The sequence below is a fragment of the Calonectris borealis genome, chromosome 8 (genome assembly GCF_964195595.1).
Source record: "Calonectris borealis chromosome 8, bCalBor7.hap1.2, whole genome shotgun sequence".
Classification (NCBI taxonomy): domain Eukaryota; kingdom Metazoa; phylum Chordata; class Aves; order Procellariiformes; family Procellariidae; genus Calonectris; species Calonectris borealis.
The window spans coordinates 18,823,321-18,850,700 of NC_134319.1; the positions used below are offsets into that span (position 1 = coordinate 18,823,321).

At 36.2% G+C, this 27,380-nt stretch overlaps 1 protein-coding gene across 11 annotated transcripts in view; it reads right to left on the reverse strand.

Moving 5' to 3' along the window:
• Nucleotides 1-27,380, reverse strand: part of ZNF644 (zinc finger protein 644) — an 84,342-nt gene that overhangs the window by 15,856 nt on the left and 41,106 nt on the right. For 4 of the 11 annotated variants that reach the window (XM_075156261.1, XM_075156257.1, XM_075156255.1 and 1 more), the window contains 3 exons: nucleotides 17,616-17,671; nucleotides 4,486-4,591; nucleotides 118-3,158 (listed from right to left, as the gene is read on the reverse strand). In XM_075156261.1, coding sequence (XP_075012362.1) covers nucleotides 118-3,127 — 3,010 coding nt within the window. In that variant the 5' untranslated portion in view covers nucleotides 3,128-3,158; nucleotides 4,486-4,591; nucleotides 17,616-17,671. Of the gene's footprint in view, nucleotides 1-117; nucleotides 3,159-4,485; nucleotides 4,592-17,615; nucleotides 17,672-25,081; nucleotides 25,229-26,047; nucleotides 26,592-27,380 lie in introns of those variants that run through there. The other 7 variants (XM_075156266.1, XM_075156265.1, XM_075156263.1 and 4 more) reach the window with 5 other exon arrangements.

Below are 27,380 nucleotides of genomic sequence, written 5' to 3' on the forward strand. Positions count from 1 at the left end.
AGGACAAGAAGAGAGGCTTTACAACAAGATAAAGCAAGTCTTGTTTAGTGCTCAATAAATCCCTTTGTCCCCTTTACTTTATACCCAAATTAAAAAAAAACAACACAAACAACTTACCTTTTCTAACACGTTTAACAGGAGTTCCTGTTCCAGTTCGTTTAAAATGTTGCATTTTGTCACTTGTTGCTATCTGTTCTGGTGAAACAACATGACGGGCTTCATAGCTTAGTCCAGCTCTGTGAAGATGTCCTCTGACATGATTGGACAATCCAACACCTGTTTCAAAGGTTGCTGGACAGTATGGGCAGGACTTCTTTTCAAGCGACAAATCAGTCCAATGGAAAACTGAATTATGCTTTGGCAATGCTGATCCTACATTTTCTAAATTCTGAGGATCATGCAAATCATGCAGGAAGTTACTACCCTCAGCATCTTCATAATACTCAAAATAAAAGCCATCATTCTGCTCATAACTAAGTGAAGATTTATCACCAGCTTCATGATCTTCCATTTTACCTTTGAATATGGGGAATAGGTTTACATGCTCCTGATTAATATCACTGTAAGATTCATCCTCCACAGACTGTGTAGTGTAATCACATAGTTCAACATTATCCCATGAACTTTCATCCTCCGTTTCATAGCTGTCTTTTTTTTCAGCAGAGTTAAGTTTCTGTAAAACAACAACAGTCATTTTATGCAGAAAATCTGGATAGCAATCCAAATCATCTCCTGTAACAGAGCCTTCCCTCTTGGATTCTTTAACCACTCTTTTTACAGCTACATGCCTATGATCTTTACAGCGTTCTGCCCTTTTGCAATCAAGATTATTTGAATCCATGACAAAACAATTATTACGGGGACTACTTGATGAAGAAAATAAATGTAAAGAACTGACAGAGTTGGACTCTTCCTTTTTTAAATGCAAAGGATAAGAGCCACTAGATTTTTTAATCATCCTCTGGTTTTCATATTTGTGTCTATATAAATAATTACCGCTTGTTTTGACACTAGCTTTCTGCTTTGCTGCTTGATGAAAACATTTAGGTTTCTGGTCAATGCTATTTCTAATCAAAAAGGTCTTGTTTGTAGAATTTAGATTGCACACACTTACAGATGACTGTGAAACGCTTTTCCGAGCCTTCTGTATCCTGTAGGGTCTCTTGTGAAGTTTTGCGAAGTTACTGGACTGTGAAGTAGAGCCAAATGATCTTTTTACATCCTGTTTTAAAACAGAGTTCTTTGGAAAAGTAGAAGATTGTTTGATCAACTGTTTTGTCCTGCTACCAAAATCTAAAGATTCTTCTATTATGCTGCCTTTTCTTTTTTCTAGTCTAAGATGGCTACCAAAGGGATCAATGCATGATGCTGGGTGCAAATATTCCACGTGTTTTTTTAAAATGCTTCTAGCTGAAGTAGTAAATGGACACATCTTACACATATATGTCGATGACTTTTTTGAGGATCCTAAATACGGATCTTTCAAGGATGCCTTTTTCTGTGTTTTCCTCTGGGACATGTCGCTACCGATAATTGAACATTTGACTACTGCTCCATGAGCGATCCCTCGATGGCATTCCAGTTCATTTTCTGTCACAGCCATGAAATTGCATTCCTCACAGCAATAATATCTTTTATCTTTTTCATGGGTCTTTGCATGCTGCACAAACGTTTTGGGACAATTGGTACCAAATACACACTGTGGGCACTGTAACCGTGCGCTCCTACCCTCATCCTGAAGTTCTTTCAGCTCTCGGATTTCTTCCATCAGTTTCTGCCTTCTTTCCTGGTGAATTATCATATGTTTAAGAAGTGAATTACGATCTCGAAATGTCCTTCCACATTCCCTACATGCATAGGGCCTGGGGACATTGAGATGTCGGAAATGACTGTTCCCATCTAAATGGTACATCATATGCCTATGCAGATGTTTCTTCTCCCTAAAATTCACATTGCACTTTGTACAGGGATAAAATGATGGTTCATCAGTACTGAAAGTAGATGGTGATTCAGAATCATTCTGTTCACATTTATTTTTTAAAGTATTGGAAAGAAAAGTGCTAGTGTGAACAGGAGAAGTATCTTCTGCACAGTTACTAGTGGGACTATAAATAAGCTGCTGGATATCAACAGCTTCCAGCTCTTCATCTGTGGATTCAGGCTTTACTTTACTCAATGAATATTTTTGTGGTTCTACTATTTGTAGCTCCTCATTCTGCTCTAAGAAGTCAACATTTAATAGTTTTGATTTACTAGGAATACAACTGGTATCACCAAAACAGTCTTCAGTATAGCGTGTTATTTTACTAACATCCATTTTCCTTTTTCGCTTTTTTTCTAAGCCTACTTTACAGTGAATGGGAGACTTCTCCATTGTTTCTTCATTTGTCATAAGAAACTGTATAAACTCTTTTTGTGGATCCCAGCTGGGATCACATCCCGATCTAAAACCACCTGTACCTGAGGAAATGCCTGTTAATGTATCGACACAATCGTCTTTTACTAGTAAATTTTTATCATCCTCACAAACTTCTACTTGGCCTACTAAAGTGCTATCTACACTATTTCCTACTGATTTCTGTGAATCACAACCAATTGAAGCAGAGGTAGGTAGATTTTTAATGGAATGAGTCAGGTTCTTAGCATGTGCTACATCAGGTAACAAAAATAAAACTTGGTGCTGATTTGATTTCTGTGTTGTACTCTTTGCAGGCAGCTGAAGATCATGAACCACTGTCAAAGTCGAGCAGGAATCTGTGTGATGACCTACAGGCTGTCCAGTGGTTAGTGAAACACTGCCTTTATTCATAATGGAAGTCTTAGTTGAGGTGGAGTGTGAAACTGGTCCATTAACAGCAGTTCCTCTAGACAAGATAAAGTTTTCGCTAGAAACAGTAGGAGCACCAGTGTGTATAAATAGAGAAGTCTGGCCTCCACTTAAGGCTTTTTCAGATCTGTCCCTTGTTAGCTCCTCAGGCAGAGTCAATGTATTGTTCTTCTGAAATGACGTATCACTCTCTTGTGGTTTAGGAATGCCACCTTCTTCCTCAGATATGAAATTATCATCACACAGGATTTCTTCTTCTTTAGCACCAGTGATTTCAGTATTTATCTCTAAATCATCCATATTGCTGGTCTGTCCATTAAGTACATTTATACTAAAAAACAAACAAGAAAAGAATCAGACAATCACAGAAATAAATAATGGCAATTTTAATTTACAGTTCTCTTCAGGATCACCCTTCTTCACACTGTAATCTAAAAACATGTTCTGAACTTGTTAAAAATGTTGTGGTTTTTTTTTTTTTAATTTAGGATATTCAAAACATGTTTAAAATTAACCAATGAAGCAACTAAAAAAAATATACTTTTTTGCTATGCTATATTAATAACCATACAGCAAACTAGTCATTGCCCAGTATCCCAGTTCAAAAAAGCCTGAAAACCTACATACAAGCAAGATGGGGGAAATGAGATTGTCAGAATACAATCGTGCAAATACATTCTACGTCCACTAACATAAACATAGAGTTTATTTTTAGTTGTTTTCTAGAAGTAAAACAAGTCAGCAATAAAGGCTACCCAGACATCTGCTAATCATTTTAGTGATTTTTTTTCTTTTTTTTTTTTTAAACATACTTCCCTTTAGCATCTAGGAAACGAAAATAATCTTTATGTATCTCAAGGTATCACTTTTTTCAAAATGTTTTTATACAACTGACCTGATGCAACACAGAAGCCTGCAGAAGTGTTTACTTTAGCATTATCGGAGAAAACACAACTAAGCTGATTTTGGACATCTGATTACTGATAGAGACGTAGCAAAGGATCAAACTCACTGAAGAAATGAAATGTCTTCCCATTCCCTTCTTACAAAAGGACTTTCCTTGCTTTAAAATAAATAAATCAGATCCTGCTTATGTTACAAGGCCATTTTAAATGATGAGCAAATAAAATAGCATCTTCTCAAAGGTGGAAAAAAACCCCACAATTAGAAAGAAACATTTAATTAGGATTTATCTACCAGAGGAAATCACCATGCTGAATCCAGAGCATGACAATAATCGTACCTACTAGTACAGAGAACTACTACATATTAATTCCCTCTGGGAGGCCTTGTGTACATAAATATGTCTTTCTACAAGCGACTTTCATTCATACACAAAATCATCTACCCAATGCTTAGTGAGCACAAAGGAGTTGCCTATACATGAAAATCAGTGTGTCATAAACAGAAGTGTGAACTTAAGTCTACCCTGGCATTTACCTTTTATATGGGTTCTCAGAACACAGTAAGCATAAAGCATTAAAACACCCATCTGGGAGCCGGAAACATCTATCTATATTTTACAGAAATCACATATTTTACATTTAAAGAGTACTATTCGCTTTGATCTTTTGGGGGATTTGATTCCTGCCATCACGTACTTAGTTTCAGTTACTAATTAACATTTTGATTAGAGCTCAGTTAAAAGGAGTCATTACCTAGACTCTTTGAATTAAGATGTTATAACTCACAACTAATATCCATGGCTCCCTGTAATGGTCCTTCATCAAAATCAAGGAAGACCACACTTGACATCCTTTTTTCCTAAGGAGAGAAAACAACGTGGTTAAATGACACCACTTTCATCTTTATACGTCACACTCTAAAATGAGTTCAGCATTTCTATTCATTTTTCAATTCAACATTACGATAGCTATCCAGAAAATTCAAAGCTAGCTACGGCCTCATGGAAATTCTCTGTTATTGTGCTTGTTTTGTTTCAAATCGGCGAAAGGATGAAACAAATATTTCAACCTCCTTTAAATTTGTAAAAAACAAACCTTAATGTAATACAACTTATTTACTATTTTGAAGATAAAACTAACTCTATTTGGAGTAGAAATATAATGAAAAAATTTTGCCATTAAAAAAATCTTTCCTTTGCTATTCAATCATTGATCTAGGCAATTTAGAAATACAGCAACGCTTATGTCAGACACACAATAAATGCTTAAAGTGTATGAAATATTTTATCATATTATCTATAACATACCTTTATGCAAATGTTCTACTAGACCCCCCAGTTTCTCATCTTCCCATTTCTTAGATTTTTGCATTTCTTTGCTGCTTTGAGATGGGTCATTTTCCACCATAATAAAGACTTCCAATAAGATCACATTCAAAGCTATCACCCTAAAATGGTGATAATGCACCACCCAGCAGGAGTCTTTACATCACCTACACAAGTTAGAAATGGGCAGTGCAAAGATGCACTAAGAATCAGTAATGCAAAAGTCAATTAAAAGAAGTGAAACCTCCAAGGATGCACAACAGCTCCAACGATTTTACAATTGAATAGTGTAAGCTTCATATAGTATCAGGCAGCAGAGTATAAAAATGTTCACAAAAAGTTTAGAAGAAATTTAGTAAGCCAATTTTGCCTCAAAGATGTGCATTTTCCTCATTTTACTACTGCAGAGGTAGACAAATGTATGCTCAATCAATTTGAAAGCCTACATCAGCTTTTCTCAACAGGAAGCAACGTTGCTAACGAAGTGGTAAATTCAGTGTTAATGAGTGGCTTCACTGTTACCACCTCTGAGGTAAAACCGTCCATGTTCCAAGTTCCACCCATCTGTTCTGGTGTGAGGGGTTCAGAGGAAGAACAGACGCTTCCCATTTATGCAACTTCGTCGGTACCCCCCGAACAGCGGGGAGGCAAACTGAGAATATTGTGCCTGCTTGGAGATTGCAATCCTCATTATCAGAATGGCTCCTGAAAACTTTTCACAGGTTTACGTGATGAAGACAAAACCATGTTGCTCTACATACAAAACCATACTGACGCTAAATATTAGTGTTAAAGCTTAAGTTAAAAAGGTGGCTAGGGCACCATACAATCACCTTTAAAGTGAGATTCTCTTCAGAGTTATCATGAGCAATATCTAAAACATTACACTGTGCAATCTTGTAAGAGATTCCTTTCCATATTGTGCATTTACGGAGATTGTGAACTATTCCATATGGATCTGATTAGAAGTCTTCTATGGTAATACAGCTGTCCCTACACATTTCACTCTTTGAATCAAGCCTGAAATACTTACTGTATCAATAATACCACTGTTACATTTTAATAATTTTCTGCTATAATTTTTTCCAGCTATCAAGGTGGTACAATTCACTATTTTATGTGCAGGACAACAAGAAGAAAGTTAGCAGTTTTAACAGCATGGTATTAATGAAAACATATAAAATCTCTTTTTAAATTACAGTAATTTAGAGTCTTGTGATGACACTGAGCCAAGATGCAATACTTCATTTACATTATCTACTCCATGTGTAGAAATTTATGCAGTAACAATGACAGGTGTAACTAGACACATGCAAGAAAATATTCCACATAATGTCATCTAAATCGTATCATTCAGGAAGTGCAATACCCAACTGAAACACTACCTAATCTGAACACTCGGGGAAAAAAAAAAAAGAAAAATCAATCATTGGAACAACTAAGATGTAACCAAGGCTATGCAATATTCTTTGCATATTTCCATCACAGTTTTAAAATTATCTTCTCTATACCATATCAGAAATACATAGATTTTTAGTTCTGTCAAAATACATAGTAATTAATCCTTACTTAGTGTATTTGAAAAATTAAACATTGAGATCAAACTTTAAATTTGCTGCAAATAGTGGTTGTTATATCCTCTACCAGGGCAAGCACTACACAATTGAGGTAATTTTTATTTAAACACATAGTGCAATATACGTAAGAGATATGTAAGTGTAAAAATGGCAATGCTCAAAAAGCCTACACAAGCGTACACAATCCCAGGCTCATACCTTTGAAACATACTTTATCTAAAAGGCTAGGCCAAATTCAATTCAATTATTTCAGGTAAGCCTAGAATGACTGCAGTGCAGTTAACAGTGTTATTCCTGGTTTACATGATACGCTATTTTATAGAAATTATTTCACATTCAAAAGTAGAAAACAAACAATTATTTAGCCAACTAAGCCACATTCCACCCCTGTTTAATTACGTACTTTTAAATTTACATAGTATTTAATATTTAATATAAATTTACATAATATTTAATATTTAAATTTACATAATATTTAACATCATAACTCATAAAATATAAGTTTTTAAGATCATAATGAGTTCTGCAGATACGACTGCCTGTGGCCAGGCAGTCTAAGCATTAAAAAAGTGTAAGGTCAGATCTATCTTCAAGCTGACAGATCATAATTTAAATGCCTCAAGCTAATTTTATTGTCTCAAAAATCTTGAACATCAGTATTTTTGCAAACTATCAGCACTTGCCGTAACACCCTTACTACACTACATCTTGAGGTTACTACAGAAGAAATGAGGTGATAATTGCATATTAACATAATTATTTGGTAATCCCTCTGAGCAAGCTTCCTAGGTCACTCAGTAATTCAGATTAGATGCAACCTTCCTGTCATCAGATCTATGCTGTCCACTTTCTGTTCATTAATAGCTCTTTTTGATAGGAATGTGCTTAATTCCATTGTTCTATGTACATTATTAATTGTATTTATTACCAGTAGGTTTACGACATTTACAAGTTTTTATTTCATGACAACCTTCACTATGTAATAGGGTCACACAACAAATTAAGAGTATTGCCTTCATGCAATCTTAGTTCATTAAAGTTTACACTCTGGTGCTAAGTGTACTACACTGTTGGCTACTAGCAGCTGTAGTTAGAGATTTGTCAGTTTCTGTTACAAAACCCACATTATTTTACAAGGATTTACAGTAGATGTGAAAGCACGTTGGAGCTGAAAAATTAAGACTGTAGAATTTGGTTGAGTTTGTGAAAAGCATGAAGTGCTTGTATGTGTTTTGATATCAAGTTTCTCATTAAATTCATAAATACAAGCCAATGAGCTAAAAGCACAGAGCAGCTATTAAGTGGCACAAAAACTTAGAAGCCATCTCCTAAATGGATTGAATTTAATCAGCCTAGTTAAAGTAACTGAAGAAATATAGTGTCTTTCAGCAGTACTGTAATGAAGGCAAAAATATACTTGTCCTGTGCTAAGTAACTCCTCATAAGTCAAATTCTTTAAGCAGTACGTGAATAACCAGGGCACTCAAGGGATTATTCAAATATTCAAGAGATAGGAAAGGTGTTTCAGGTTTGCACTGTTCCCATTTAGATTTTTCTTCAAGACTTTGTTATGTAAATAGAGAAACCTAACAAAACCTATTATTTCATCCATGAGCATTCCTGTAATACAGCTTTCTCAAATGACAGATTATATTAAAGATGATGGAACCAAAGTCACAGATTTTTAGGCAACAAAGAGCAGACCAGAGAGAGCTTAAGTACATCATGGCACAGGACTAGAGAGGCGTCTCCTTCCATTTTGCTCCATTACACAGTCTCTTCCTTTAACAACTTAATCACAGCAAACATCAAGCACGGAGCTTCCATCAAAAGTGAAATGTTTAAGAATCTTTGGAAATGAAGTTTTGTACGGAGTAATAGAGGAACTAGTAGTGTATTAGCATAAAACAGCCACATATTGAGAAAAAAACTCAAGTTATCTAGAGGATAGCTGCACAATATTTTTGCCTTTCCATACAGTAATGCATATAGTTCACACCTCCTGAGTTTTGGGTGTTATCTAGCAATATGAATACCCAAAGACAATAAAATCATGATACTTTGATCATTAGAAGAATACCTATTACTCGTTTTCCACTTTATCTCTTCCTAAAAAGCCCTTCAGGTGGAAATAGAACCACAAAACCTGATAACCAGGAGGATTCAGAGGATGAATCAGGGACTCACTGTACCTTCCTCCAGCTTCTATTTGTGTTTGCAAATCCAGTTGTTGAAAATACATTCCCTTCTGCACAGCAGAGACACTGACTATTTGTAGACTGCCTTACCTAGCTTTGAAACCTACAAATTCACCTGAACATTTCTGGATTTTTTTTAAACTTCTGTAGTGAAGAGACAGCTTGTTTAATATGCACAACACCACGAATACTGCCCTCCCACACCTACTTTACATACAAGTATAAGATTATTAATATAACTACAATCTGAGGAGTTCCACTGAAAACTAGTTATTTTCAATGCAGATCCATAGCTGTTCATATGAAAACACAAACATTGGAAAACTCTCATAGCTAATCAGACTCCCATATTAAAAATTGTTTTTAAAGAAAAATTACTGATACAACACTAAGAAGTTGTATTATGCCTAAATAAAGAAATAGAAAGTTGTTGCCACCCATAACCTTTTCTTATACTGTTGAAAGATTCACTGAGTTGTCATATCTCCGTGGAGAAAGTTGACCAAAGAGAAACATTGAATTATAAAGGAGTCATCACACAAAAGCAGGCTGTCTTTTCAGTAAGATATACTCTAGGAACATCAAACCTGACGCACACTTTTTCAGAAAGTTTATTTATCTGAAACTTTGTTTCTAATGAAACAATTCCTTCAAAAGCTGTGTGTCAGGTAGTAAGGAAAAAAAAGTTTCCTTAAGAATGTCATAATTTCAGAAATTTGATTTCTGGTCTAGAATGTTTGAGAGTGATATTTTAACCATCTCACATGTGAAAGGAAACAGTACACCACTGAAGCATGACCATCTTACAATTCAGAAATCATAGAAGAGAATACCATTACTACCACCGACCAGTCTTAATCTTATTTCTCTAATATTGATTTGCTTGGGAAAATAAACCAGTTTGTCACAATGGGGTGCATCATGCTAAAACTCAATACTGAAATCAATAAAATAAATGACAATATAATTTAAGTGTCACAAGAATCAGACGTATGGCTTTAAAAAAACACTCTTCTAGTTGTTAAGTGCTAATGCAGCAGTTTAAAATGGTTTCATTGGTAGAGACTTTTCAAAGTGAATTAGATATTTCTAAAAGATGCCTCGCCAGTACAAAAAACCAAGACTTTGAATCTGGTAACTTAAGAACAGTCACACATTGTCTGGCAACTCCACAGGCTTCCATATCTCCCCCCGGCACTCCACAACCCTGTCCATAGAGGACAGCCAAGTACTTAAGTCTCCACGTTCCTGCAGCTCTTTGTCTAGTTCAGATTTTTAGTAGTACGATCTAGTCTGAATTGCAGTGCCGTTAGTTTCTACTAAAGATGAGAACTACAATCAAATACTGAATTTTCCTAAATGCAGACATACATAGTAATGACTAGCAGCATTCCAGTAAGAGAAACAGAAGTTTGAAAAATACAGACTTAATGCTGTGATAATACACACTATTTCTCTCAAAAACTGTTCCCTTACTTTTACATGCATAGATAAATTCTTTTCCTTTATGTCAATCTCACACACTCACATCGTTTTTCTCTGTGAAGAAACTGAATGTTTGAGAAAACACTTTTCACCTCTTTCATCACCATTACCTGTGTCTTTCAGTCAAATGTATTCTTAAGCCTCAAGTATGGTACCAACAATTGCTTTTATCTAGACACATTACAAAACAGTAAAGTTTTTCCTCATTGCAGTCTATAAATAAAAGCCCTGCTCCTATCCTTGTTATGAGACAATATTTTTATCAGGTTGCCAAAAAATTAAGGGCTGTGATCAGTGGTACAAAGTGTAGCTGGTGGCCAGTAACTAGCGCTGTATCCTGGGGTCAATACTGGGTCCACCACTGTTCATCATCTTCATTAATGACCTGAATGATGGGGCAGAAGGCACCCTCAGCAAGTTTGCTGACGATACAAGACTCAGCGGAGTGGCTGATACACCAGTGGGTTGTGCTGCCATTCAGATGGACCTCAACAAGCTGGAGAAATGGGCTGACAGAAACCTCATGAAGTTCAACAAAGGCAAGTATGAAGGCCTGCACCGTGAATAACCCCATGCACCAGTACACGCTGGAAAGCAGCTTTGCAGAGAAGTACCTGGGGGTCCTGTTGGACAGCAAGGTGAACGTGAGCCAGCAATGTGTCCTTGTGGCAAAGGCGGCCAACAGTATCCTGATCTGCCTTAGGAGTGTTGCCAGCACGCTGAGGGAGGTGATTCCTCCCCTCTACTCAGCACCGGTAAGGCTACATCTGGAGTAGTGTGTCCAGTTCTGGGCTGCCAGTCCAAGAAAAATATGGAGCTATTGGAGAGAGTCCAGCAAAGGGCCACTAAGACAATTAAGAGACTGGAGCATCTCATATGAGGAAAGGTTGATAGAGTTAGGACTGTTCAGACTGGAGAAGGCTCAGTAGGATCTTATCAATGTGTATAAACATCCGAAGGGAGGGTACAAGTAGACAGAGTCAGACTCTTTCCAGTGGTGTTCAGTGATAGGACAAGAAGCAGTGGATACAAACTAAAATACGTGAGTTTCCATCTGAAAATAAGGACAACTTTTTTACTGTGAGAGTGACTGGCATAGGTTGCTCAGAGAGGTTGTGGAGCCTCCATCCTTGGAGACATTGAAAAGTTTTCCAGACATGGTCCCAGGCAAGCTGCTCTAGGTGACCCTGCTTAAGGCAGAGAGGATTGGACAAGATCTCCACAGGTCCCTTCCAACATCAACTCTTCCGTGATTCTGTTTTAGTACACTTTGCCACACAGTATCCCAATTCTCACTTAGTTTACTCCTCTTTAGAATGCATCATTTTTCCACTTTTTTCTTTCATTTCAAAATATCAGCAATACAGACGCAAGAGTATTTTAATTAAAAAAAAAGTTTCCAACCACTAACTTCAGATTTATCATTCTGATAGCTTAAGAAAATTACACAAAAATATTTAGGTATACAGCAAAAGTGTATTCTCTTTATCCCAAGTTATGTAGAACATATTCACAGCAAAACCATAATTTGATGCCCCTCTCCCTTCTATCTCTCTTTGAGTGTTCCAGAGTTCTCTCACTAAATAAAACAGTATTATCACTCACTAAGTAAAGTAATATCATCACACTCAAATTTATAAACATGCATTTCCCAAGTCCCACCTCATTTTCTACTTGTATTTCTACAATTCAGGACTTTCCACAGGATGAATCCCTATTCTATGTCACAATTTACTTAGATACCTTCTTGATATGTCACACCTCAGAGGGGCTTAAAGGACATTGGATTCTCAGGCAATACAATAAAAATATTTCCTCCTCATAGAACCCACTCCCACCAGCAATGCACTGTTATAACTCCAGTCACAGTGAGTGAGACATTTCACAAAGAACATGTTTAGGAAAGTACCTGCATTCTTCCAGGCTCTAGTCTCACCACTACAGTCCTTACATGGGGGATAATACTAAAATCAAAGACCTGCTGTCATCGCAGAAGATTTTGGCTTGCAGAGAAGAAGTAGTAGTCTCAACATGGAGCCACATGCCGCTAAATTACTGTGCTATACTTTGGAATTATGCTCTTCTTGCAGCATAGCCAATTTAAATAACTCCTGCCTTTCTCCACTCCCCCAGATTCCTTCTTTCACACTTTATCAACAATTTCATTATCCAGTTTAAAAGGCTGGGACCCACGCACTGCTGAATTGGCACAACCGAGAGGCAACAACTATGAGTAAGGGCACAAACTTCTACTAGCTGTGTTGACAGAAAAATCTGCTGGGGAATCTTTTCCTAGAATTTATATCAATAAATAAAAAAAGTGAAAATGCAGAGAACATTTTAGAAGGCAAAAAAGCAGCTTTGGCAGTCCTCTGTTTAACTGCAATAGACAATATTATGAAGAACACTACCATGAAGCAAATTTTATGTTATAAAATTACTTGAAGTAACTACAGAATTGAAGTAAAATGCTAGAAGTAAATACTAAAATAATTCAATTGCAGAACATCAAATACATCTTTGGAGAATACTATTAACATAAGAAATACTCTTAAATTACATATTAGACATGACAGCTAGATTTTCCATAGAGACATACAAATGCAAATCCTTCCAGTGGGTTAAGTAAAAAGTATTTTCATTTCTAAAACACATCACTAACTTTTAGAAATTTTAAAACAAATCTACTCCCCCATAATCTATAGTTTTACAGAATCAAAGCCACTTTATCTGCTCAGAAACAAGTCCTTTTGAAGCCAGGTACTGCCACCAAGTGGTGGTGAAATTCTGTATGCTAATCTAATTATTCCCCACGTGTAAAGCACAGAGAACTGAAAACATTCCCCCAGCTGCCAAATATGAGCAATGGTGTACTAACACACAGACATTTAAAATTAATCAATCAAAGCAGAACCTACATAATTTTCATATCCAAATCTAAAACTGACTTTCAATTCAAACCAAACATTTTTCCTACAAATTGGTCTTTTTGTTCAGACACCTTTTGTGAGCAGTCAGGTAAAGAACCCTTTCTTCCAATACAAATCCAATATATATCAACGAACTGATTCCAATAATTAGCTGTTTTCCATAACTCTATACAAATCCCCAATGATTACAACTACATGGCCACAGAAGCCTTATTTTCACCGTAATCCCAAATTTCAGAGAAAGGTGAATTCAGTAACTGAAGCTGAAGATCTCTTAAGGTATAAACAACCAGCTTGTTATTTGATAAGCTACTCAATGCACTTTTGTTAGTATCTAAAGATCACAACCAGACTGGGAAAGATTTTTAGAAGTCAGGTATATTTGACTATTTTTACAGGAATATTTCTCAAGTTCATTAAACTATACTGTTAGTTACCCGCATGAACTAGCCCTGAAGTGTCAGTCCTACAGATCATACATGAGGAGAACTTGCATGACAACAACATGATGCCACATAATGGATTTACAGTGCAACTTTCTTAAAGACGACATTAAAAGCAGTTTAACCCAATTCTATTGAGACAGATCTTTGAATGTAACACACCTTTCAACTTCGGAAAAATTCTGACCTTCCTTATTATATTAAATAAAAGTTGTAATTCTTTTTATCCAGTATGACCTGAAACATATCTAGCAATTTCTCATGCTTTTTGCTTTTTTGGCTGATAACTATTTGCTGTACATATTTTAATAATTTCACAAATTTTAAGATTGTCTCTCTGCTAATGAAGGGAGACTGCTTAACTCCTAAAGCATGCTATCTTTCCCAATTATGAACACTCTGCTTTTACTCATTTAATTTAGAACCCTAGTGTAACAAATCACATCAGTGATATTCACTCATCCTTACCAGCAAACTGGCTTTCATCATCCTCTATATTCTTTCAGTGATCAAGGGTTAAAAAGCTAATAAGATTGTAAGTAACAGTGCCAGGTAAGGCCAAAAACCCATCTTGTACCTTTTTAGATTAAGAACAAAAAATTCTGTCAACTTGGAGAAAGTTATCATCCTTACTGATGAACATATGAAATAAAGAGTTTTTTAAAGACCCAAAGCTATGTAACTGTGTACATGACCAGATAAACAGACAAAACTCATAATTCCAAGTGACAAGAAAAGATAAGGTCACTCCCCTAATAATTGGTTTTTGGTTGGTTTTGTGTTTGTTTTTTTTTTTTTTAAAAAAGTCATCACCATAAGTGATTTAATAGCAGAAAACTCAACTTCACATTACCAGGATAATATGAACAAGATGAAAATTGTTTGAGACTCCTGTCTGAGCCAAAGCAACACAAATCCCACATATTCAAATTTATCCTGTGCAGAATTCTGTATATAACCTATCCTTCTTCAACATCTGTGGTGGTATTACTCATTTATTACATCCTCTACTTTTAGGTAAAGCAATACTAAATACATTCAAGACGGTTTCTGGAAGCAAGTCTGGTTTTGCCTGGTATCTTAAAGGCTTAAAATCTGACCTCACTCTACACACTGTTACAGGGAAATTCAGCACAAGCATCTACCTTCTGTAACCTTTCCTGTTACACAGAAGTGTGACCCATTATACTGTTAATACATTGAGACCAAGTTTACTTTCTCCTAACTTTCCCCCATATTTAAAACAAGATAGGTCCTCCTATAGAGCTCAGAAGATGCAGTCTGGAAGTCAGAAAACCTAAGAACAAAGACTATGGTTACCCCAATAAAGTACATTCACTGTTTGTAAATAGTATCTTACACCTGTGTGTTTTTAACTGGCAATAGATTTTTCTTTTTTATTTCCAAAAGTCAGGCTATCATACCTTTTATATTTGCGTTAGGAAAACGAATGATTTGCAATTAGAAAAACAAAAACCCGAAATCCTTTACTCAAAGTGTGCTTTCTCTGTAGGTTTTCTATCAGTCATTAGGAAATGCATTCTGGTCAAGAGTACAAGAAAAATGTTTGAGCAAATCATTAATTTTTTCAGCTACTGCTTTAAGTGACATAAGCTTACACAAAAGGACAAGTCTGCACTGAGTTGTGGGAGTTAAGTTCATTGTCTAGAAGTCTACAAGATGCTGCAGTCACTACACACTCCACTCCTGAGTGGAGACAGAAGACAGAGGCAGTTGGGAAATGCAAGCTGTTCTTCAAAATGAAGTCTTTCAGTCATCCTTGTTGCCCCCCCTCTGAACCCTCTTCAGCTCTGCTATGTCGTTTTTCAGTCACAGGAATACACTAGTACTCAAGAAGCAATACACATTGCAATGCAATGCATCTATGGTACACCACAAATTTGTATAACCAGATCTATTTTTTGTTTTGTTCTAGTTTTTGTTTTGTTCCCTGATAATGCATAATATTTTCATTGATTTACTGACTATTCAGTTGTCATTTTCACAGAACTGTCAGAACCTCAAGATCTCCTCCAAGCATTAACAATACTGATCAAACGTCATTACACTGTTTCCATGTATTCTTGTACACATTCTTCTGTCCTCTTCTTATGTATGCAAGAGAACAGGCTTTCTCCTCAGAGACCAGCTTTTTTCTATTATACACAGCTAACCACCATTAAGATGAAAGGTCTTTGTGAAGTTTCATTCAGAAGAATTCATGCTTAAAGAACACACTCAGTTATTTATATATTACAGACTTTTCAGCTAATTTTCTGTATTTAAACCAGTAATGAGATAACACATAAATTAAGAAGAGACAAAACATAAACTGTAAGCATTAAGTACTGAAAGCATTAGAAGGCACAGGGAACAATCTAAATCTTACTGTGAATTCAAGTCCCTCCCTAAGCACGATTCTTGTTTTATACTCATTCTCAGATAAAGAAAAGTATTTCCTTTTGCAGAGTTATATTTATTCCGTTTCTCAAAGCAGCACATTCTAGAAACCTGCAAAGTCAGGCTAAGGCAAGTAAACATTCCTCTATGCATAAGTATATGCATACAACAGCAATACAGCTTACTTCTAATTGTTCATAGTTCAGAAGACAATTCATAACCTAAGTCCTGAATCAGTTATACATTATACAAAGGAACAACACTGAACAGAACAGTTATGTTGAACTTCCCACAAAGCGTTCCGCTATAATCAGTATTTTAAAGTTGACAGCAGTAGCTCTAAAAGTCTTAGCAGAGCAGAACATACAAACAAAGCAGGTCATGTCTATTTTAAAATGCACATACTACATTTTTAAAGCTAAATTAAATCTTCATATTAATTGGAGATTAGAAATGAAGAACAAGCTCATCTGAGCAAACAGGATCTCCCCCTCACCTCTTCAAAATATCAAGTCACCGCAAGCAGCTGTATTCTAAGAACACATATTAGCCAAACAGCAAGCAGGAAACTTGAGAAGCCAGCTTTTGTTTGTTACGGAAGCCTATGTACCTAAGTCCATCGTGCCCTGTCTCCACAGCAGAGAATTTACCCAGCTGTGGGGCCTTACCTACAGATACTCTTGAAAGAATCAAACTAAAACAGATTAAAGCAAATTGCTCTTTGTTAAATGTTTCACATAATTTAATGGAGAAGAGATTAATTTAACAGTTCAAAGTCTTCCTGAAGTAGAATATCAGGTAACTTGAAGAGAAACAAAATCTGGGCTTAGCTAAATTCTTTTTCTCAAAATAAGGCGGGGGGGGGAGAAATGCCAAAGTTACAGAAAATTTCTCCTAGACGGACACTTTGCAATTGCAAATGGATACCTAAGTTCTACAGCTCATGAGTACCAGCAGTAAATCTTCATATACTTTATGTTTCAAATAGCTCCCAAAAGGGTTCCTGAGGACAGGGAAGGGAAAAAAAACCCCAACAGAATTTCATTATTAAAAATTTGAAATGCTATTCTGGTAGCTGGTCAAATTTCCCACACAGTTATTTATTAATAGAATAAGTGCAAGTTTAACATGCTGCTTTGACAATGCAAAGTACACTTCCAGTACTTTGAAACCAGATGGGCAATATGCAGAAGATGAAATTAAGTTGAAGTACTCATAATTTTTGCTCTCAACAGCTAGCAGAATGCCATGATAGCTTTTTGACTATAATAGTTTACGGAAGAAAAGCAATATTATCATCATAATCTTAAATGCTAGGGTTTTGTTCCTATTTTGGTATCATTGAGGTAATACCATGTCCATAAATTACAGCAATCAAGATACAAGTTTCAATACAATTTTCACTGGCCACTTTTTCTGAGTGTTTAGCAGTATATGCTAAGGGATCCAAGGAATTTGGAAAAAAAAAAAAAACAAAAAAAAATAAAACCCCAAACCCAAAAATCAAAACAAAACAACTTCTCACCTTTGTTTGTTTGATTTGCATTAAGCTATGAGATCCACTTCCACATTAAAGCAAACCTGCAAAATAAAACAAGAACTTACTATACAGCTGTCATTGTTTTCTCTCTGTGTTCTAGACTATCAGACAAGACAGGCAAAGCACAGAGATAAGAAATTCACAGCTACAAATGTATTCTATCAGTTTTGTCTCAGGGTAGAAATATCAAAATTCAAGTGGTCTTCTCTCAAATACACGTGATTTTCAAATAACATAGATGTTGGTACTTTAATTAAAAAATACACCAAGAAATCGTATCAAATATACACACACTATTAAACTAAATGGGCAGAACAGGGGAAAAAAGACACATGGCAAGAAAAGCTCTGTTGTATTTTCTGCTAGTGCCTTCAAAGTCAGCTATCTTAAGTTCCCTGAACGCGGAATGAAGCACAGAAAGAAAATGGTTACAAACGAAAGCTTTTTTTTCTTTTAATCTTTTTAGCAAAAACAATCAACATATCTGAGATTAAGTGTTAGAGGGTTTTAAGCCTGGGTCTCACTAATTCCTCACCTTTCCTAGGAAAGTTGTATTTATTATTTTAAGGCTAGCTGGCCCATTTTAAAATCATAACTTACTTTGCCTTCATGAAGGCTGATTAATCTCAGATTAAATGCTCTGTTTTCAGTTTTGCTCATGGATCTTTAACAGAACTAACTATACATGGAAATTTTTCACTTCCTAGTTGGAGGTATCAGACTATACAACATTTGGAAGAGACTCTGAAAGTCACTGAAGCTCCACAAAACCAAGAATGGATTTGGGTACAGCATCTCTACAGAACGGGGTCTACTTCTAATGACGACACACCAACTAGCATACAGCTTTACAGAGAGGGTTATTCATATCTAGACTAAACTAATGTATCCAACACCAGAATTAACTCTGAAAGAGATACTATCCCCATATATGGCCTAAGATTCCTCCCCTCAATTTGTTTACACACAGCTTTTTGATTCTGAGTTCCCCACTCAGCCTGTAACTGTCTCAAAGCCACCTGCCTAAATTACAAAGACAGAGAGTAAAGAAACACAGACCTTTCAAAAAAGTCTTGCTGGGCAATACAAAGCAACAGAAGACAAGTCTCCAAGCTCCTTTCCCTAGCCCCAGGTTCATTTCCTAATTATCACATTAAACTGTAGCATTTATGCATTAATGTTATTCAAGAGATATGCTCATTTCTCAAATAAGTTGTATTATAGAAAAAATTAAATTCTTTAGTCAGGTTTTAGAGTTATATTTATGTGCCTAGAGAAGCAAAAGTGTTATTTTCAAGCAGCAGTGGAGCCCTACTGTATGTTACAGAAGGTAAACGTAAAGGTACAGTTAAAAAAGCCCACAAAATACACCCTGCATGTATAAAGAGCCAAAACACTTTTCAAAAAATGAGAAAAAAGGTCTATGCAGGCTTTACATTATCAAACACTAAGATCAGCACTAAACCAGACATCTCAGTAATCCTGTGCACTTTGGCTGGGCAGAGTCAATGCCAGTATAACACTTCTCTTACTGCAAATAAGAACTACATCAATGACTCTGCCCCCGTGCAAAATGATTTCGCAACACCATTGTAGCAATTCTCATATCTTCTGAACATTGCAATTAGCTAAACATCAGCAGTAACTGTTCTCAACGTAGATTTCATGGTTTGTGATTCAAGTGCAGACAGAATCTTTGCATCAAAGGATTGAGCCCAGACAACTGTAGATCACTGTAATAATACAGCAGGCTGTCATACAACCTGTAACACTATAACAGCTTCTTCATGGAAACACCTTACTTCGGACCAATCAATTTACTCTGCTGACATAAAATTGGAAGTTGTACCCTACACTGCCTATCTGGAGGGCACGTACTCCTGTACTTATTGAACATGCTCGTTGGAGAAAACTTAAATGTGAGTACTCTTGAATGTAAGTATTCTCTGGTTCACAGGGAGCTCACAGACCACTTTGGGAATAAATTTGAGGTTACTCTGAGGCACAGAGGGAAAGTGAAGGGAATAGAGAAGATGGGCCATCATAGTTTGGATATTGTCCAGCTGAAGGAAAGGTGACAGAAGTTTCACAAATACATCATCAGCAAGCAAACTGCTGAAGGACCAAAGGGCTGGCCACTGCAGCCCTGTTACAAACTTCAAAGGGCCCTGCAGAATTAACTCCTCTTTTTGGGATTTCAAACCCACTGGTGTTCAAAGCTCCACCCAATGGGAGACAGTACATGCAGTGGCATGCAAACATCTTGATGAAGGCAATGCAATCCACAGCGAGCACCAGATTCTAGCCCAGACTATTGATAGCATTGAGACTCACTGTTTAAAGTGACCCAACCTACAGTACTTAACCAACACTCACCTCTCAAAGGTCCTTCTGCTGTCAAGGAAGATTCCTCTCACTCCAGAACAAACAATCAAAGTCTAATACCTACTTTTCATTTTAAGGGTGTTGATATTTGGAATAACTGAGCACCTGAAATTCTTTACCAGCAGATCCAAGAGAGAGAGTTCTCCAAGTCTCCTTAGGGAAAGGCAAAGATTTCAAAATCACAAATGCTTTGGCTCTGATTTTCCTGTCTTAATTCTCATTACCAGGAAAGGAAGTGAGAATGAAAGCCACTCACGCTCACCAGGTAATAAAGACAGCATCAAAAGGGACTCAGAAGCAGGTAAGAAATGTAGTTACAGAGCATTCACCTTGAGGCCTCGCCATTCAAAGAGTGAAAAGGGGCCCACAGCAGGTACAAGGACCGCTGTAAAATGGTGAGGCTTCTGATGACGGATAAGCAGCTGCCTGTTCTGATAAGGGCAGAGAACAGGAAGTGGAAGAAAACTGCAATGGTGGAGATGGGAGATATCTCACATGTACCCCCAGTGATACTAAAGAAACACAAATGGACTGAAAGTGCTGAAAAGCACAAGCATTTCTCATTGATCAATAAACAGTGCTAGCAATGATCAATCACCTTGCCCAATGACAAAACAAAAAAGCAGCATACCAGTGATACTTCTTTTCATGCAACACACAAAAAAGGACAAAGTAGGCACAAGAAGTTCTCCAGCCTGTGTGCAATGACAAAGTCTTACCTGTGGGTATTGCTCAGAGACAGAAGTACAACCCCTCAAGTGTATCTGAGCTACAGAGACACACAAAGAGATTCTCAAAAAGCATTTGAGGAATAATTTAAAAGGCTGTATATACAGGCTGTAAAATAATTGTTACAGATAATTACACTAGACTAGTTAAAATGTTTAATCTTTCTGGTTTCAGAGAACAGCTACAAAAGCTTCCATAATACTGCTTTGCCAAGTAAACAAGTTACCTAGCTACTCCTCTTGTCATTAGAGCTGGATCTTATGTCAAGACTCAATTTACTTTTATTGACTTTCTATTTACGTTATTAGGGCCCTGTTTGCTATAATGAAATATTTCCTGTAACATGCCCCTCTCTGGGAAAAAAGTTTGAGAAACACTAAAATGCAAAGGAGTACAATGAGTAAATAAAATTTGCAGTAATCCTGTCAAGAGTTTTGATCTATTTATCTACTATTTAGCCTTTATTTCCTGACAGATCTGTGATAACCGACATTTCTACATCTATCTGGGAAAACACACTTAACCATCTTCAACCACCAGCTTCTCCTGGAATGGCTGCAGTCAGGAATGTAATTCATAGAGGTTTTTTGGTGAGGTTTTTTGTTTGGTTATGTTTTTTTGTTGTTGTTTGTTTTTTTAAAGAGAGTTATAACATAATACAAAACCAGCTTTTGCCCCCATAGCTAATTACGTTTGTGGGGAAAGGAAAGAAGAAGAAACAAAGGCTAGAATAAACTATACTATATGAACTACTTTTGTTGGTATAAGCTGTGGCTAAACAGTCCATTTCACCAGCTTAACATAAAATCACAGCAAAAGGCTTGCAACTATAGTCTTGACTTCAAGTACTTTCTGGGACTCACAAAATGTGATTAGCTGGTTGAGAGTGGCATTTACATTTATTAGGATACTGCTGTCCCAGCATTAAAATCTGCTAAATTCAAAAGCCGGGGGTGGGGAGAAATTTCCTCCTAGTATCTGATGCAGCTCTGGAAAACGTCCACAATCTTACAGAAATCTAATAATCGTAAGAATCAATGCAGGAAAAAGCAGTCAGTAGAAAACAGAGATTACCCTAAGAAAAGGCTATTACAAGAAGCCCAGAAGAAGCTCCAGCTAAAATTGTACACACAACTACCAAGGATAAAGTAATTTCAGAAGAGGACTGAAAAAGCAAAAACTTAGCTGACAATAGTCTCCTAAATCAGTTAATACAGCTGAAAAGCTCTTTAAACACAAGCCTATACTGCCATTTTCCCAACAACTAGTCAACAATGGCCTTGTCTGTACAAAATGTAGTTTCCTGCTTTCTGTTTGCACAAGGAGCTTTGATGCTCTTTGATTTCTATTAAAAAGTATAAAAATAACTTAATCTACATTCAGCACCCGCAAATATTTAGAACTAACATTCAGTGTAGATTAATTTAAATAATCACTCCAATTTAAACATGAGGTTTCCTAAAATCCCAAAATTAATTCCCTTTGAGAATTTGTAAAACTTCTCTCAATCTATGCTGTTCCAACCTTAGTTTAACCAACTGAATTATAAATGCCACAATCAAATTTACCAAAATTAATTTGCAAAGGAAAAATAACAATCACTCTTCCTACAATAGTTAATGTAAAGTGATATTTAAGTGCAGGTACCCTACTGAAGCTTGAATTACCCAGAAGTCAAATTAAGCAAAAACTTAACACTTCGCAACATGAAGAGACAAAATTTAAGTCCTTTTACTGGAGATGCTTCTGACTTCAAAGAATCTGCAGTGACTGAACAAGAGCAAGCAAGCAAGGGACTGCAAGGGAGAAGATTGCCTTCTGCATTTTGAATCTCCTGCTAGATTTTGAGAGTTATCTGAAAAATAGTTCAAAGAAGTCACAGTTCTTCTTTTGTCAATTCATCACAGTAAAAGCCAGATGCACAGTTCCCAAAGCTGTGGTAGGGCTTTCAGGTGGAAGTGTTGAAATCTCTCATTTTTCTACTCGGAGAAAGTTTTGCTTTTTGACAACACCCCGTATGGGATGGTGAAGCACTTCAAGGAAAAGTATGACAGCATAGGAAATGAACACAACTGATCATACTTCAGACTGTGAAGCTGTTTCAGTCCAAACAAGAAGATTACAAGCAGACAAATGCAACATTAATAGGAGTATCACAGTAGGGAAAAAAAGTAGTCAGAGAGAATAGCTTGAATGGAAAAAAAGAACTTGCGTTTTTACCATCAATTAAGTCAAACAACAAATTTCATTATTATTTCAAAAATCTGTATTACGTAAATAAAAAAATGGAAAAGCTATCAAAGGGGAAAATATTCTAGGTAGACTGGGGTTTGGACTAATAAAACATATATTGGTCAAAAAGGTTACTTTTCCTCTTCATCACTAAACAGATAAAGAAGTAGGCATTTAAAGATGTACACAATAGGCACACAATAAAGATGGAAAGATGTCTACAGAGAAGCAAGGGGAAACAAACATAATTTAAGAGCTGTTTACTGTGAGCATAGATTATCCAGTAACCAAATATGTAACAATCAACATACAAATGAAAGCATTATAAAAGCACTAAGCCGAAGCATCAGTTTAAAGATGGAGTTCTGCAAACATTTAGAACTTCAAGGCCTTAAGAGACAATATTAACATATTGTTTCTGAAGGTTACTTATCAAAGGGTTTCCCCGTCAGCTAAGATTAGTTGTAACATTCTAAGTATCATTGATATTTAATAAATAAGTTTACAGTCCATCAATATCCAACTAAATCGAATGGCATTCTTCACGATGAGAATTATGCTAACATAAGCAATAAGCTGCAGAGAAATAATTCGCCTTCTTTCTTTATCATTTCCCTACCAGTTTAAGCTACAGATCAACATACCACTTGCATAATAAACACCTGGACTTTTTCAGTCACCCTTCAGCCTATTTATCTTGACCACATGAACTAGCTCTTCATTTGCTGCTTTTATATACCTTAAACATAACAGCTTCTCCCAAATAGGAAAAGCTTAAAGCACAGAATGACATCATCTCTCCATTCCACTCCAAACTACAAATGGCACTGTACATAACCTCAGCATCATCCTTGATATCGAACACTTCCCCTTTCATTATGCTGTCAGCAAAGTCTCATCAATACATTACCTGTGCAGGAACTGCTACTACCCTTCAGCTACGGAATCACTCTCTCCTCCAGTCTGAATTACTATATATTCCTTCACCATATCATCACATAAGCTTTACATACAGCACCCCAAAATACAGTGACATACCCTCTGACTATAAGCACTGCACGAATGCACTCCAGAAAACAGAGTTACACGAGATCTTCCCCACCTCCTAGAAACTGATTATGGTTTGTTACAAATTTCTAATCCAAGTTTACACACCCAGTTTCTCAGCTGAAACTAAGTAATTGGAAATCCAAACCAGAAAGCTTCTTCACTGAAGGCTTTTCTAAGGAACCAACAGCCTTAATTCAAAAACATGCATTTTGTATCTTTAAAAAAAAAAAAAAAAAGATTTTAGAAACATCTGAGGCAGCACCTTCCATGTGCTCGTTTTAAGAAAACAGCCTGTTACATTTCAAGGTTCATTTTTAAAACACCAAACTATACAGTGGTGTTAGACATTTGTAGCGTCATCCTCTCCTTTCTACAAAACCCACATAATTTTAATAAAAACATGAAGGAGGCAAAGCTAAGCATAAGAATAGAAAAAGTTCAAGTTAAGGTTGTGTATATCAAATTAATGCATCCTCTTTTGTGTACTACCAAGCAGCAACATTCTATTGTCCAAATGACTGTCTTTACATACTATGCATTCTTCTACACTTGAAAGTTGCATTTTATGCATCTGGCATATATGCTTGTAAATGAGGCAGGATTCCACTGAAATCAGTCAGAAGGTTTCGTACAAGATACTGAAGAAACATGTGAAATAAGATTGTACAATAAAAATAATACATATGTACAATCAAAGTAAATAAAGCATGTGTGCTACTTCAGAAATACCATGTTTAAGTACAGATACTTGCATTCCAAGTCATAGGCAACCGTATATTTTAGATGCATACTTTAAGTAAAGGCCTTCTTAATTTTTGCCAATGACCACTGAATGATCTTTTGTAAGTTCCCTGAATAGAGAATACTTCATCAGCTCCATCTCTGCTGAATGAATCCAGTGCCTTTTCAGTTGGGAAGTCTGACAGTGAAGTTCACCAAAACCCCCCAAAAAACGAAAGAACTACAGAAAAACGGCATCTGCTATAGGTATACAGGACACATCACACATACGGGACTGTGATGAAGAGCAGACAGAGTTTATTGTCAGTCCGTACCTGCCATCAAGTCTGCCACCTGTGGAATCCTGACACACAGAGAAAAGCATCAATTAATCTTCACACATTCACTGTACGTCATATATCCCTTTCCTGACGTACTGCATTACACACCTCTGAAATTCTTGAACATAACTGCACTCTTCCCTATTAATAAAAAAAAAAATGCAAAAAGTTTACTCCACAAAACATACACTTACGTCCTTATGAAATAAAATACAATGCAGATCCCTGAGTAGATTCTACTCTAGAATCTGATCCTTATTTATAAATCTTCAAACAGGACTTAGGTTGGCCGTATTTTTTTTATTTTGAACTCAAAATATAAAAATATGTTAAACAAAAGCTTTGCTGTATGAAAAAAACCATTAAGGGCTTAATTTCTGAAAGCCAGAATTATGTTACCAGATACCACATACTTTGTGAAATAGTATCAGGGTTTGGGTTTTTTTTAATTATTACCATAAGAGATCACTCTGTACTGTTTTTTTTTCTGCAAGTTGTTTTATAAGGACATTATGTTTATTAATACAATTTAAAATCATTAAGCAATTTTTTTGGGTAGAAAAACCAGTAATTAGGTTTTAAAAATATTTACTAAAAATTAGTTTTTCCAATAAATAGATTGGTATTCTAAAACAAGAAGCCTGATGATATCCATTAATATCTAAATAGATTTAAATCTCTGTTCCCATTAAGGACACTTTTACCTAGAAGCAGTATCTCACACAACATTTCTAATAGTAGTTAAAGCAGCACATTAATAGTCAAGCCATGTTGTTACTGTAGCAACAATGATTTCTGGTAGCCATTTTCTTTTCAGCTTTAACACTGTTCCAAAGCCAACAGTCCTTACTGCAATCTCTGTTTAAACCCAAAGGCGGCAAACTGCTCAGCAGTTTTCTCTCTGGCTACATATTTCAGACACCTCCCTCTAGACTGTCTTCTTCAGTGTGATGTACTTACCTAACAGTATTCTCTAATGCTGGATTCGACACAATTTCAGTTTACGCTAATGAAAATACAACAGTATGGCAGTCCACTTTTTAAAAAAAAGTCTACAATTAGGAGACTAAACAGTTTGCAGGACACTGGAAAAGAAGAACAGCGATGCAATTCATTATTTTAACCTGCAGGCTCTAAGAACACAGCTCAAGACAAGATGACCAGGTAGCAGGCTTAAAGCCTCAGTCATTACACTGAGAGCAGCCACAGAAAACCCCTTCTCAGGTCACAGATTACAAAATCAAAGCAATTACAAAATTTTGGCTGTAGCCAAAACCAATTTCTTAGTAGACTGACATCTCTCTGAATTTTCTGTATTTAGAAAACCATTTTAAGACAAAACTAGCGTACACATTCATTTCCAACTCCCCTACATTTCTGCAGTCTTAAAAATGACAACACCTAAAATACTTTCCTGGCTTTCTTAAGACTTCAATGCAGTTTTTAAAAAAGATTGAACCTAAAATCCTACAGCTCAAAATTAGTGATAAATGATACTATTTTCACTTCTTTATTTAAAAAAATCTCCCTTTCTTGACAGTTTCATGACAGTGAAAGAAAGCAGTGGTGGGAGGGCACTAATAAGAAAGTGAAATACATAACCATTCTTAAGAGCACTGGGAGGAAATAGCTAACTGGTATTAGTGCATAAGTATCCCCTACAAAACAGGATCCTAAGTCCAAACTCAGTTCCTCACAAGTTTGTTTCAGTTGAACGGGTAGCTATGCTGGGATCACGAGCTCTAATGCCTGCTGTTGTCTGCCTAGACAGCATTTCTGACAATTCCTGTAGACCACGGTAGGAAAGGGAATCTCCTGTTCACAGCCTCAGAGAAAGTATATTTTCTATGCATGTGAAAATGTAAAATCCAACAAAAATTTCCTAGAGATTTCATGCACACTTAGACTTCCATAAGTATCTGTAAACCTGTGCTTACAAACTAGTAACAAATAGCTCATATGTAGGGGCTTAAGCTTAAAATGAAGGTAGGTTTATGCTGAACTCTGAATTGGTGTGGCTGCGATTTTATTCTGATATCCCTATGACAGTAATCTCCAGCAGAGGACAGAGTAGACACTCCGGAGTATTAGCGTGCTTATCAGAGGACTAAGCTGTCACTACAACAAATGTTCCAGTACGAAGAAAATAACCGTATAAAATAATCACTTAAAAATATAAATTCCAGTACCGGCATTCTTCCTGCAATAGTTTTGCCCAAATAAAATATACATATATTTTATACAATAGGATTCAACTACTGCTTATCACATTTGAAGTGAAGCTACAAAATAC